Raw genomic sequence first — 14,885 nt, forward strand, 5'->3', positions numbered from 1 at the left:
CTGAAGTATAATTCTAGAGGTGCTATTGACATGGCATTTTCACCGAATGTCAGTAACAATCCATGCAATCCACACATAGAAAGAAATCAAACCATAGATGTCCAGAAATTAGGTAATGTGTATTAGGAAAAAGTGTTGAACACATGACGAAATGGAGGTTGCAAAAGGCATGGAAAGCCAAGAAATCCAATAGAAAATCTAGTGAATGAGCTAAAAATCAGCGTTCATAGAAGAGGCCCATGAAATATTTAAGAGTTGAAGACTGTTTGTGTGGAAGAATGGGTCAAAATCACATCTGAGGGCTGCATGCAACTGATTTCTCCATACAGGAAGCGTCTAGAAGCTGTCATTGCCAACAAAGGTTTTATACAAAGTATTAACTAAATTTCAGTGTGTGTTCCATACTTTTCCCTGTGCCATTTCACTTTATTACACATAACTACATTTCTGGATATCTATGGTTTGACTTTTTGTATGAGTGGATTGAATGGATTGTTACCAACATCTGGTGAAAACACAAAAGGATATTGCACCAGTAGGAATAGTGGATTGGACACATTGAATGGAGCTCAGGTGTTGCTGGATCCCAGTAACTCCGTGTTATTGTTAGGATTTGGCTGCTTCTCGGCATAAAGTTTTGAGGATACAAGTAAACCAGAACAGAAGCAAAAACAAAGGTGATCATCAGACAATCCTTTAGAAGCAGGTGTTGACTTCATGAATTAATAAGCAATTAATTTTGATCACAAAATCTCTGTGCTGTTCTCCAGTCTGATACTTACAAGTACACAGAGATGCGACTACCAACTTAGCCCAAAGAGCAGAGTAGCAGAATAGCATTATATTGTTATTAACTTCATACAGCATGTTTTTCCAAAAGATGATGTTGTTTGATCATGTATCTATCATTTGAAATTACACTTTGCACATACTGTATGAGGCAAGAGCTTTGGGAGGGATCAAGGCAGGGTTGCAACCAGTGTTGGACGTAAAGGTGTTTCATAATAATGTCGCTAGTAATAGAGTAATGTGTTTTCAGTAATGGAGTAATCTATTTAGTTACTTCTCAAACATTGATAACATAGTGAATGATGTGACTCAGAAGAGATTCTTTCATGGCTCTGCAAACAGGCTAAGTCACATGGAATCTAACTTTTTCAAATAAAATTTGGGCCACATTTGTATGTGTTTTTAAATACAATACAGATACAGGTTGGATCTTATAAAATGTGTCTGCGATCTAAACAGCCAAACCAAGCGATCGGAATAAGTATGACGATGAAGTAATTCTGTACTGATATCAGAACAAGAATAATTAGCCTACAATGGAAAAGAAAAACATGGAGGATAGCGTAGAAGGAGGTGTTCAATGGAGGGACAGTATAATTTTGTAATTAATGATTATTTTGGCGGATACAACAATCTAAAAGAAGCTTAAAAAGGTCATACCATAACAGGTCAGTAGTCTACAATGCTACCTCCTGAAATTTCTTTTTCGAGAGGTCAGTGCGCTTTCAAAAAGCCATAGTTAATAGTTCAACTATCTTTCTCTTGTCTTTCTTTTTCCACATTATTCTACTGCATCATTGGGCTACTTTCACTTAGCAGCTTTAAATCCATCCATAGACACTGACCTCTGACACATCTTGTTATTGGTTTTCTGCACATGCAGGTCTAATCAGGGACACATTTGAGAAGGTCATGTGATCAGCAACAAAAAACAAAATAGAATCTGACAAAAAAAATTAGGATTGAGCATTAAGACCTGCAGGGTGAATATAGCTATGTTGTTTACAGGCAGCTTAAAGCTATCAAAACTCCTCATATTATCTCACCATTAACATAACTAGCTATGTTCACACTGCAAAAACAAGTTGGCCCAAATCAGATTTCTTTGCCCTCAAGTAACTCAGGGGAGATTCTGTCATGACTGCGTGAACATCAGCAAAATGGTTGCATGTCATGCAAGGGAAAAGTATACTGAAGTTTTGCTTAAAGAGACATCACGCTATAGAACATTTTGGGAGGTTAGTTTTTGCTAGATGGCATCAGTTAACATGCTATTTAGAAAAAGAATAGAAATTTAAAACTGAGATACCATCTGAGAACTGAGGCACAGCAATAATACTAGAAATCAAGTCAACAAAAAATTTTCTTTGCTTAGTTTGGTAGAAAATGAAGCAGTGTCTCATGGAGGACACTGAAGCTGTGGCTCACTTGGATACAAATAGATCAACTCACTCCTATCCAACCCTCATAGATAATTGTACCCATTGCAACAGCCAGTCAAATAAAAGAAACCATGTCTGCTCCAAACCCTTTTTTTTTTTCAAGAAGAAAATGCTGTTCAAGAACAGACCGAAATTTCACAGATATTGCTTCATTTATTTCAGTTTTTGCCCAGATTTGTCAGGATAAAGGTGTTAAAGAAAGTTGAAAAAAATACACCTGTTAGTTCTGCTACCTGAGCAGCAGCCCCTCCCCTACATGTGAAAACAAGCAGCTGGAAAATATCTACATATGAAGGCTCCCTCCAGGAAGCAAATGTCTTAACCGCACTGAGTTGGCACCCTAAACAGCTTTCTCCAATCAGAAAGGGGATGATGTGAGGCATAGTGCGATGATTCTGGCTAAAAGTTCGGACAAGTTGCTCTACCGGCGACTTGTCTGAACATTTACAGGACAGCAACTTCTATTTTTTTTAGCTAATGTCTGAGTCATGGAAAATCAGTTCTTCTTCGCAGTGAGAAGTCACAGACGCCGTTGCTTTAAAGGCAAGTGTTACTTTTTGGGGTTGGAAAAAAAACTTTATTTCATAACATATTTCTATCAACAAACCCTGTGGCTTCACCTTATGTTGTTAGAAGGATACAATCTAAGGATTTTAATTCATATTTAGCTAGATGTGACTTTTAATGACTTAAAAAACATGATATTGGACCTTAAATGTATACATTTTGCCAAAGCATCAACCACATAGATGTCAAAATATAATATTTCAAAATATAATATAACAAAATATTTCCTCCCAGGACATTGCCTAAGTCAGAACATGGCCTCTGTTGGCTTACCTTACTTCTGTCACACATCCACACACTTACTAGTGCCGAGTCTTTCAGAGTAAGGAGAGGTACAAGCAAAGTGCCATCTAAATTATGTAAAAAACAAAATGAATTATCAGGCCTTCCCTCACTGTTCTGTGATCCAAATATGAGGAACGGGACAAAAGTAAGCATTCAAACTCCAACCCAACAGTAGCTGCGCAGCTACTAACTCAATCCTATCTTATGCATTCTGTAGTCTGAAACCTTTCATTCAGTTCAAGCATTAACCTCTTTAACCAATAGTGGTCTTAGCTTATAACTTCTACTTCTTTAAACAATGTGTATAGACTTCAACAGACCAGGACCAAAAGCTCCAGTTTTGTGAATATTCTAGTCTAGAGGTATAGTCCACAAAATCTGTCCCTTATTATGCAAACTGGTTTTTTTAAGTTGTCTTCCCCATTCTACTGCTTGTACAGCAACGACTCTAACAATGTAATATTCAGTTCCCTCAACTATAACCCATCATCTTAAAGTGGTTTAATCTGTTTTTTTATTTTTTTCCCCTTCATCTGTCAATGGCCACAATGCTATGCATTACTAGTGTATATAAGAGTTCATTAAAAAATGACTCTCGATTTTAAAGGTGATCATACCAGCTTTGCCTTAGTCTACACACCAAAATCAAGGTAACAGTAAATATATATTGTAGATCATTTTATATTTTTATGATCAATAAAATGTAATATTAATGATTTGTTATTATTTTATTAATCTAATCAGTTGGATGATGCTATCCGATTTAATTTCATATTTTTGTTTAAATAGCATGATTCTGCAGTATGTTTTATCCATGATCATTTTATCATATCATTGGTACAACTGTGGTCATAACAGATGCAGATATAGTTAGATTTATATGTCCATTACTGGAAATTAACTCATGAATGGATGCTTTAAAGTCCCATTTTAGCCCCTCAAATTCACCATTTATTGAACACTTGTTTACTTGTTAGCTCTGGCTCTGACTGTTCTCAATATAATTTTGTTGAATGACCAGACCTTAGGCAATCAACATGTTGTCTGATAACAAACATATATGTACAAAGTAATTTTAAATAAAATTAACCTTTTGTAAAAATAAAAAACAAAACATTTTGAAAATTTTGTAACACAGTCCATGTAAGAGTCTTGTTTTTACTATACAATTGATGTGTCCACAATCCACTTTGTGATTCTGGTTGCTTTTGTTGATATCATTAGGTACACATCACAGCTACATCCGATGTAAATATACTACTTCACATCCTGCTGTAGGCTTTACCAGTCACAGGGGTGCCAACATGAAATGACACAGACACCAAGCTGAACCTGTACATATTTGAGGTAAAACCTTCTGCTGCAAAGGTAAGTCAGGTTTGTGGAAACAAAAGGATCAGTTTAAGAATTTTACATGAAACCATAATTTATAACAAAACTCCCTTGTCTTTCTAGAACTGTATCAAAGTCATTTATTGCCATAATCAGAAAATCCTTTATATATCATGTCATGTTCTCACATTATATTTTAATATTTTAAGTGACTCATGGTCCACTAGATATTGTGTTTTTCTTGTGGTACATATGTAAACATCAGACTTGAGCTGATCGATTTTTGGGTGCACCGTTTCTTTTAACAAGTTGTTTTTTTCCTCCTTTCACAAATTTTCAAAGTATTTTTTTAAATCTTGATTACAGTGGTTTCTGTCATACCTGTGTGGCTGATGCTGCCAATTTGAGTTGTCCATGTTTTGTTAGTGTTCCCATGTCACTGTGGTTTATGATATATTTGTTGATCCCATCTATGCCATTGTCTCTGGGCTCCGACACTGCCCCTGAAATGTTGCTCACGAGGTTCTTGCCCTGCGGGGAACACATTGTCATGGGAATACAGGAGTCATCCCAGTGCTGCAGCTCATGTTGTCCTTTCCTGGGAGTCGCCGGTCGTTGTAGGTGTGCATGTTGATCACTGCATCCGTCTTCACCATGACTGGGGGCTGGGGCTTTTGTTTCACTCGTCTCTCGCAGGTGAACGACAGTCTGATCTCGTCCACCATGGCGCTGCACAAAGACCTCTGGGCAAAAAGGGAGGATCCGGGAAGGGGCACGCGGAGCAGAGGGGGAAAGGGACGGGGGTAAATACCTTAGCTTTTAATTGTTCAGACAGCAGAGGGTTTCAACATTCACAATAGTAGCAAATGGATGTAGAGTACTTATTTATTCTTAGTAGTTGTGTTTCTAATGTGTCAGACTGTCATTAATGGTACACTGCAACACTCTTCCTAGATCTAGTATGCACATAACTCATTAATAATGCTGTGTCAGATATACAAAAGAAGTACAATACAGGAGAATGCATGCAGTGATTCACACCACTTGACCAAACATTGTGACATACATCATTAAAGGGATGATCCTATTTAGGGATCTCCAAAATCAAATAATGGATTAATACTCTGGGCCGGATTTATCAAGATCCAATTTTGCGTGCAGTAATTTGCGCTCGCAAACTGGAATTTTGCGCGAGGGGCTGAACCATGGTTTGCGGGTGATTTAACAAGAGTGATTGCGTAACTGGTGGCAGGTGCAAAACTGTNTCTAATGTGTCAGACTGTCATTAATGGTACACTACAACACTCTTCCTAGATCTAGTATGCACATAACTCATTAATAATGCTGTGTCAGATATACAGGAGAATGCATGCAGTGATTCACACCACTTGAACAAAGATTGTGATATACATCATTAAAGGGATGATCCTATTTAGGGATCTCCAAACTCAAATAATGGATTAATACTCTGTGTTCTAATTTGTAGTCATGCCGGTGGAAATGAGTAAATATTGTAGTGTTATGACCGAGTACTCTAAGGGATTAGTCAATAAAAGCATGCAAATCAATTTATGTATTCTTGAACCAAAACCTATAATTAGAGCACAGCTTTAAGGGTATGTAGAAGAAACAAAAGATATATGATTCGCTGGATTTCACACTTAAGTCCAGTTGCATCTCCACAAAAAAATTAAATCAACTTACTTTTGCAATTTAACCTTTCATAAACTTGAAAATTATATAGTGTAAAGTGGATTTCCAACACATCTACAACAATTTAAAATTTCCACTTTTTTGTTAAAACAAAATGTTAAAGCAGGATAAATGGTTGAAAAGGTTCACTTTAAATATGAAACATACAATTCAATCAAAAAAAGAGAAAAAAGCTATTATTTGCAGAGAAAATGTAAAGCAAATGCAAAAGATGTCTTAAACTAATATTTTGATTAAGAGCCTTAGTTTATGAGTCTCCAATGGTAGGAGTCAGCCAGGATCCCTCATGTTTAGTCTGATAGTAATGGGAAAAAAAATGAAGACTTAATTTTTTTCAATTGTTTGTATTGTTCTACTCTTTTTGAAGTCAGCGCTATGCAGTAAAAAAGAGTTTTCCAAATAAAACAACCATTTAACGTTGAAAAGTTTGTTTGACTATGGGGAAAATGTCTTATTTTATTTATTTCTAGAGATCTGTTAGCTCATTGAAACCAACTGTACAATTAAAAAACTTTGATTTTCTCCTTTTGAAGTCATTAATTAATTCACGTATGGCATAAGCTTAGATTTACTGTGATGTTTTAAAATAAAACTCCCTCCCAAATTTTTTGCATTCTAGAGAACCCATGATGGATTTAGGTCAGACACAGTCATTTTAAGGACTGTTTATTATTTATTCTACTTGGACAAAGCAACAGTTGCATAAAACAAAAAAAACCCTGACCATGATGCTGCCACTATTAGTTTGACTACAGGTGTGGTGTCAATTTAGTGATGTATTATGTCGACATAGCATTCAAAAGTCAAAGTTCTGTTTTAGATTGTAAAGTTGACTGTATGTGTGTAATTGCATACGCATGCATATATATCTTTATCAATGCATGTGTAAGGATATTGCCATAGCATTGTAAAATAAATGTAATATATTTGATTAAAAAAAAATTAGAGTATAAACGAGTGGAAGTCAAAAACAGGTGTTTTAAACTTAATCTAACCTCTTCTTACAAGATGGCTGTGCCTGTAGGCAGCGGCTTGATACAGCTCCAAACAAATATAAGTACAACATACGCCACCTAGAACGCAACAATTAGACATCGATCCTGCTTCTATGACCGCCAGGGCCTGCTGGAGCTTTGGTCACAAAATGTAGTTTCGGGACTCTTAAATACAGCCACTCTTGACTGTTTAAAAAGCTGCAGAGTTCTTTGGATGAATGTAAACAAAGCAGCTAGCGAAAGAACCAGGCCACGCCAGGAGAAGCTGAATGAAACGATGTGCGAGACGATGTAAGTGGGGCTTCAGAGGCGGGTTAACAGCGAAGCTGAGAAGGAATACCCACAAACCATCCTGCTTTCTAACGTCCGCTCACTGGACATCAAAGTGGACAATCAAAATGACAATAAAAGTTATCTAAGTCTAATGTTTATTGCTTACATCTATTTTTTTTATAATATGATATATGGGTTAAAATGTATGTATTCTATGTGTTTTATATAAATTATATTTTGTTTGTTTGAAATAAATTGCTTTCATTTATTCTGTAAGACTGGTAACTTTCATTCAAACCCTACTCTTTGGTTTAAGGGTTGTAAAGATTCAAAAGCCACTGTATTAAGTGTACATAAAAATTTTGAACACAATTAATAAAATAAATTAAGCTATTAATATTCAATTAAATAATTAAAATCCAGCATTGTATTATCAGTTTTTGACCAGCGTTGCAAGCCACACAGTAAGAATCAAAATTGATTCATGATCTATGAAGATATATACCTGTTCGCGTTCAGCAGTCTTCCTCAGCTTGTAGATAAATTCAGCAATCGCCACAAAGACAGATAGCACCAGGCCACATGCCAATACAATGAATATACCACCCAGGTTCTGGATCCCCATGGGGCCTGTCTCACGACGCTCCTCATCCAAGCAGCTGTTTCCACTCCACCACTTCTCCTTCAGAATGTGGAGAAGACCATCCTCCTGGATGCTGAGGATTGCTATGCTGATTTTGTCCCTGTATGGAGAGCCTGCAAGTAACATAAGGCCCATTTAACTTTGGATGGATTGCCAGCTGGACTATGTGATAATAAGGTTCATAAACACATTGTGGCACAGTGTCTGACTAGTAGCTGCTTTTTAATATTATATTGCTGGTGAATCTGAAAGAAATTCCTTACTCTCATCTTTCAGGGAAAAAAAGACCAGCATAACTTATGAAAAGGGCTTTAATTTTTTATAAGACTGGAGCTCTGGAATGTAGTTTTGAGGCTGTTCATATGTCTTACCGATGGGAGTGCCAATGCCATAGCCTTTGCTGTCAATAATCCCTCCCACTTGTGTCAGGTTACAGTTTCTCCTAGTGATATAATCAATGGTGGTGGACTCTGTAATGAGCGCATAGTCAGACTTCAGCACCCTCTGAACTCCATCTTCAACAGATTTCACCAGGGATGTTCTTGGCCTGCTGCTCATGAAGGCCCACATCTTCTCAAATGTCGAAACCTTTGATTTCTATGAGGGATTAAAAAAAAAGAAAAGATGTAACAAAAAAGAATATCTGAACTTGATTTAATAAAAAAAAAAAAAAAAATTTAAAGCTTGAGGCAAAAAATAAGTTATTAGAGAAACACACAATATTCTAATTACCATAGAAATGTTGAACTTAACAAAGCAACTTTTTTAGTCTAACAGCCACATGTGCTTTAGGTAGAAAAACAGCAAACCATAAAATGGCTTGTATGTTAGAAGCCAATAATACACCTATTGAGATTTTTTGAGGAGTAAAATAATGCCAGTGACTATAGGGATTGTATATGTAATTACTCACAGCTCTTGGTGTTATATTTATTTAAAAGCCAAATAGATTTAAATGATAACTCCTTCAGATCTCCATTACACAGGATTAAAGGACGATGAATTGAAGCTTTGCACACATCTATTCTCATAAGTGTTACTGAAGCAGCAATAATAGAATGGCGTTCCATTAGTCTTGCATCAGTCTATGAGGTATTTCATGCAATTTTCTGTGAGGTCACATTTATGCCATGTCTAATCCAAGATAATTACTGTCTAATAACTATAAGCCATTTCAAATTGTGCGAAATGCTATTAAAAGAACTCTGCTCCTTATGTTAAATTCAGCAGCAGCCCAGTCCTGGCTATCTTGGAACAGATATTTTAAGTTAGCAAAAAACAGCTTTTTATTTCTTTAATAAACTTTAACTTCCACTTTTAAATAATGTGCTGATTTTTTGTGTATATTTAAGTATGTAAAATTGGTAGAAGGGAAATAATGTTAATTTGTTTGCAAATGTTCTGGAAATAATATTCTTTACAACAACAATGTTAAAATGTCTGTAAATAAACATCCCAACTTAGTGATTAGCTTTACTTATGTTTACCTAAAAAGATACATGTATTTCAGTTTTAGGAGTATAACTATTTGCTTACTATGTGCATGATATTTTTTTTTTCTTTGAAATAATTAGAGAATTAATCATCTTATAACCCCTTTAAGTGGGTAAGATTAGATACGCAGCAAGAAACTGGCTGCTGACCAGATTTGATTTTCATTTTGAAAAGGCCCGACCTGGGGCCGGCCCAATACAACAAAATTCTTCGGTTTGCAGGTTTTTAAGTTAGTCAAGTGAGTGAAAAAAAGACTGAAATTTATCTTCTTTTAATGTCAGGTACACTAAATGTCTGAAATAAAAATAAAATAAAATATGCTATAGATGTTAAAAGCAATTAAAAAAGCAGTTTTATATCATAAGAGAGCAAGACCCACCGCTGGTAACAGGAAGGCTACAGTAAAACAAAATTTCTGCTTTTGAACTTTTTCATCAAACAGTACTAAAACCATTTATGAACTGGTGGATCAAAACAATGTAAGGATCTAAATTAAGACTGAAATTCAAACACATGAGACTTTGGAAATACTAGCAGTGACAATTTTGCTTATCGCTCATAAACATACGAGATAAAAGATAATACTATTCTTTGAACATCCTATTTTACAGTTTTTTTAAATCAATTTCAATAAGCCAAAATCAGAAAAAGCCAAGTCAAATAAGACTGACCAGAAGTAATAGACAAAATTCTCACCGGAAGATTTACATTCTTTATGATCAGTACTAACTACTTTTTTTTTTTTCTGTTTTATTTAAAATAAACCTTTTCAGAATACAAATATTTCTGTTACAGTTTATCTAAACGCTAGGAGTTTTTTTTGTCTAAGTTTTTTAACTGAGTCTAAAACCTTATTTTTTATTTTTTACCTTTTTTTCTAATCTGTACTGAGGACAGCCTATCAGCCAACAACACCTGCAAAATCTTGTGTGCTCCACATCCTGGTTTCACCAACATTCATCAGGCTTTCTTTGCCTCATTGAATTTGCATCAGTAAGACTTTCCTTTGCAGAGGGCCCTTGAGCCACTTATAATTAACCACCTGTTTATTTTGTTCATTGCTAAAAATTCTTAAAGGGTATGAATAATCCCCAAACGTTTTTCAATCCATCTATTCACATGTCGGGAGCTGTCTTCACGTTCTACAATTTTAATATGTTGTGATCTAAGAGCAAACATGCATGTTTATAGCATTATACATGTATTGTATTCAATTAATTTCATTTATATAGTACCTATTTACAACACATGTCATCTCAAGGTATTTTACAGAGACAATTGAACCAGATCATACAGTCAAATTGGTTAAAAAGTTTTCTATCTAAGGAAAACCAGCTGATTGCATCGACTAATTGACTCAAAAGCAATCCCTAAGACCAAGCATATTTGTAGCGACAGAGGAGAGGGAAAAACTCCCTTTTAACAGGAAGAAACCTCCAGGAGAACCAGGCTCAGTGTGAGCGCCCATCTACAGAAGCAGACATAGAAAAAGAAGCATTATGTAGATACACAATAAGGTTTTATGTTTAGTATGCTCTACAATCTGTTTTAACTGTTATCGTTTCTGCAGTCTTTTCAAATTTGCATATCAAATACACACACTTATCTGCTGAAGTTTGGACTGTGCACTCATAAAAACAAAAAATTTCTAAATTTTGTGAATTCTAATAATTTTTTCAGAACCTAAAATGACTGTTTTCTACACATTGCTTATCTACCTTAAAGAAAGCCATTGTTGCTCCATCTTTGACGACACCATACTCAATCTTGGTCTGCTTGGCCATGTCGTCTGCTGAATCTACTGACGAGTCCATCCTCTCCACAGTTAAAAAAGCTGCTAAATTAGCAGTATAGGAAGATATAATAATGAGTGTGAAGAACCACCAGATTCCACCTATTATTCTGGTTGACAGAGCTTTGGGCATCAGTTCCGATCCTGTATGCAACACAACAAGAGAGAGAGAAACATTCTGTAAAATAGTTAAACAAATGGAGGAACATGACTGCTTGCATTTTCGTTAATTAGCTTGGAAATGCTTTTGGCAGTGTCACTGCTTCTCATTAAGGTGCTGTCAGTTGGTAAATGGAAAATAAAAACCAGCAGGGCAACTTAGCAAGCTATAGGCTAAAAATTAAGAGCAACCCCCCCCGCCAAAAAAAAACTATTCCTATACAAATATTTTCTTATGTTTTTGCAAAACTACATGGATGGATGGATGGATGGATAGATAATTGTAACAAAAATGGCTAAAGGCCTAAGGACTAAAATCTCAATAACATTCTAATTCAGGTTTAGCGTTATAAATATATTTTTTTCCAAAAAGTATTTCTGTAATTAAATTAAATGAAAAAATTAAAAAAGAAAACCCATGGTATAAAGATTCATTACAAATAGATTGGTTTGGTTTAAGTATATGTTTTAATTCTGATGATTTTTACTTACAGTAATTAAACAAAAAATAATTCTGTTCAGCAAAAATGTGTAATTGAAAAAATCAATGTAAGCAATTTAAACACACACAAATGTTACAATTTGGCTATTTATGAGCTAGAGAGGGTAGGCCTACACTAGCTGCTCACACAGTGCTTTATATCATATAAGATTCAAATAAGACTGACCGGAAGGAATAGCCTGGACAGTTCAAAAACATTTTACCTGGGCTAAGAAAAAAAACAAAAAGAAAAGAAAAAAACAAAGACAACTAAAGGAAACAGAAAACAAACTAAAAAACTCAATGATAAAATTAATTCTGAGTTCTCATTAACAGCTAGCAATAATCATAAAAAAAACAGATGCTGGGAATAAATTATGATGTGGTCCAAGAATGATGACAGGATTTCATTTTTAAATGTTTTAATTTTTTAAATACATTTAGTTGGCTAAAAGGCACCCCTTCAAGCTTTTAAACTAAGAAGTGTTTCCCTATCTCCATCATTTATTTTCATATCTTATGGGGTTTAGCAAAAGAACACATGACTGAAATTTGAAAACCTATTAATCACAGCCCGCATAATGTAAAAAAAGAAAAAAAGAAAAAAGAGACAACGAAATATGTTGACAGAACACCTCTGCATCTACGTTGACTTTGAGTGGGCCTCTCTGAGCAGTACTATGTTTACAATGGCTCGCTGACTGGTGTTAAAGTTACTTTATATCTCATCTCTGACAACCTTTAAAATACCCTTGTGCTTTGTGCACTCTGTTACTTTACTGGGAAGATTTATGAGGGCAATTCTGAAGAGTAACAAACCCACAGAAGGCGGGCAGCCTGGTCAGCTCTTTAACCTCTTCTACCAAATTTGATTGGATTTGTCCTTTGTGGTTTGACAAAGACTCTACATGGTTGCAAACAAGGGAAGATAGAAGCCTCCCTTAATTCACTATGACTTCAGAGAGGCAAAATCCAGATGCATCCTCTGGTCACACTAAAAATGAAGTGAGGCCATGGTTAACTCAATTGAATTCCACACTATAAAGCGCTGTTGTCAGCGGGGAGCAATATATGGCACTGCATCAGAACACTCCAATAAATACAAGAAGCAGATCAGTCATATGGTGCCAGCAATAAAACGGTGGCAATATACAGTATGATACTGATCTCAGAGGAAGGCTTGTTGTTTGTAAACCAAGTCACTTCATATGTTCCCACACAGAGGACATTGTTCACACTATTAGCTGTCAAAATATGTTTCTCTAGCTGCTACACTGTCCACCCAAAGCAAATAATAATGCTTGATTTACAGATTTAGAAGACATATTTTCACATGTTGATGAATTTTATTGTAAGCATTATTTTCTAAATCCATCTGATTCTGACCAGAATTCACTCCTTTGACAAAATGTCTTTTTGTAAGCTCAGTTTGCACGTATTGTGACAGTATAAAAGAAGCAAACGCTTTCCAGGTATTATCCCAATCTTGTCAGTTCTAGATTTATTGGGTCTGAGTACGGCAAAGAAGCCAAATGTTTACATTTGATTTGTTTACATTTTATCACTGCTGTACTTTATAGAAGTACAGCAGTTCTGAAAGCTGTAGAAAATGTTCTGAAAGCTGTAGAAAACGAAATTTTGTTTTGTGTATACAAAATGACAATAAAAAATGTCTAAGCCTAAAGTACGTTTATTTTTGGCTGAGCAAATTTGTTGGTATGGCACATTTCAGCAATATGACAATACAAATGCGAAGACATAAACTAAGGCAGGGCAATATGGCTAAAAAGTTATTTATCAGATTGATTTTAGATCGATTATGATATTTCTTGATTGTTTTTTTTTTTGTTTTTTTTTACCTGTTCGAAATAAGAATCAGAGAAAAACATCAAATTAAAATTGTCCCCCCAACCCTATTTAAAACATTTATCTTTCAAATAGGTGATCCCTTCATGCAAATTTGCTTTGTTTGGCCGTGAGAACTTAAGAGGCCTCTACGTACATCCCCCCTCATTGAACCTTTCATCGAACATATTTTATATTTATATTATATAGTCAGCTATCGCAAATATATTGATATATATTGACTACACATAAGAAGAGAAAATATAAAATAATTTTGCAGGGGCAGAGGCAGGTACATAAAGACATTAGTACAAACTTTAATAATGTTAACGGTTTAAATGGAAGTCATGGACAATTCTATGCAAACAGGATTTTAACCTTAATTTAAAGGGTGAAGTATGGTGACACTTTAGCAGCATTTCTTTTTCACTGAGGAAGATCATCACAGATTGATAAACAATTTACTGTACCACCATTTCTTTTATATTTTCACAAAAAAAAATCTTCTAATGCGTTGGGCTGCAGCAACTAAAATCACATTATCTTCTTCTATTGATGACTGTATACTAACTGTCCACTACCTGTCTCCATCTTTAGACTAGCTACTGTACATGCTGAGCCGTTACTGTGACTAACTGTCCTTTAGACTTAAAACCAAGCCTAGAGCTCATTTACTTTTTAGATGAAGCCTCTGAAGAAGCTGATGAAGATTCTCAGTCATCCAGGTCATAGTCATTCCGTAAAAGTTCAAAATCTTGGAAACCTCTAAAGAAGCCACTACTGCTGGAACAGTGCTTCTGTGTTATATGTGAATGTTCTGTGTGCTAAGGGGTAGTTTTCCTTTCCAATGTAGCATGAGGCATGCTAAACAATTCCAAATGCTACAAAGGACACATGAAGGTCAATATGTACCTTTTTTTTTTTTGTTAAAATAATCTAACTTTTTTTGTTAAAATAATCTAACTTTTTCATTGATATCAAGAAAAAAAAACTATTTCCTTTATACCTCAGACATGCCAGTATACCTTATGGAACTTCAATGCTGGCAATCGACCTGCAGAGAAATATAAACAAG

The 14,885-nt window shown here is 35.2% G+C and overlaps 1 protein-coding gene across 1 annotated transcript in view; it reads right to left on the reverse strand.

Annotated features, from left to right (window-relative positions):
* Positions 1-4,789: 4,789 nt before the first annotated feature.
* The window catches only part of grik3 (glutamate receptor, ionotropic, kainate 3), a 146,118-nt gene continuing 136,022 nt past the window's right edge, over positions 4,790-14,885 (reverse strand). The window contains exons 13-16 of the mRNA XM_015375367.1: positions 11,252-11,469; positions 8,411-8,636; positions 7,902-8,152; positions 4,790-5,158 (exon numbers count right to left, since the gene is read on the reverse strand). Coding sequence (XP_015230853.1) covers positions 4,964-5,158; positions 7,902-8,152; positions 8,411-8,636; positions 11,252-11,469 — 890 coding nt within the window. The 3' untranslated portion in view covers positions 4,790-4,963. The remainder of the gene's footprint in view (positions 5,159-7,901; positions 8,153-8,410; positions 8,637-11,251; positions 11,470-14,885) is intronic.

Source organism: Cyprinodon variegatus, unplaced genomic scaffold (genome assembly GCF_000732505.1).
Source record: "Cyprinodon variegatus isolate N-32 unplaced genomic scaffold, C_variegatus-1.0 Scaffold6, whole genome shotgun sequence".
Classification (NCBI taxonomy): Eukaryota; Metazoa; Chordata; class Actinopteri; order Cyprinodontiformes; family Cyprinodontidae; genus Cyprinodon; species Cyprinodon variegatus.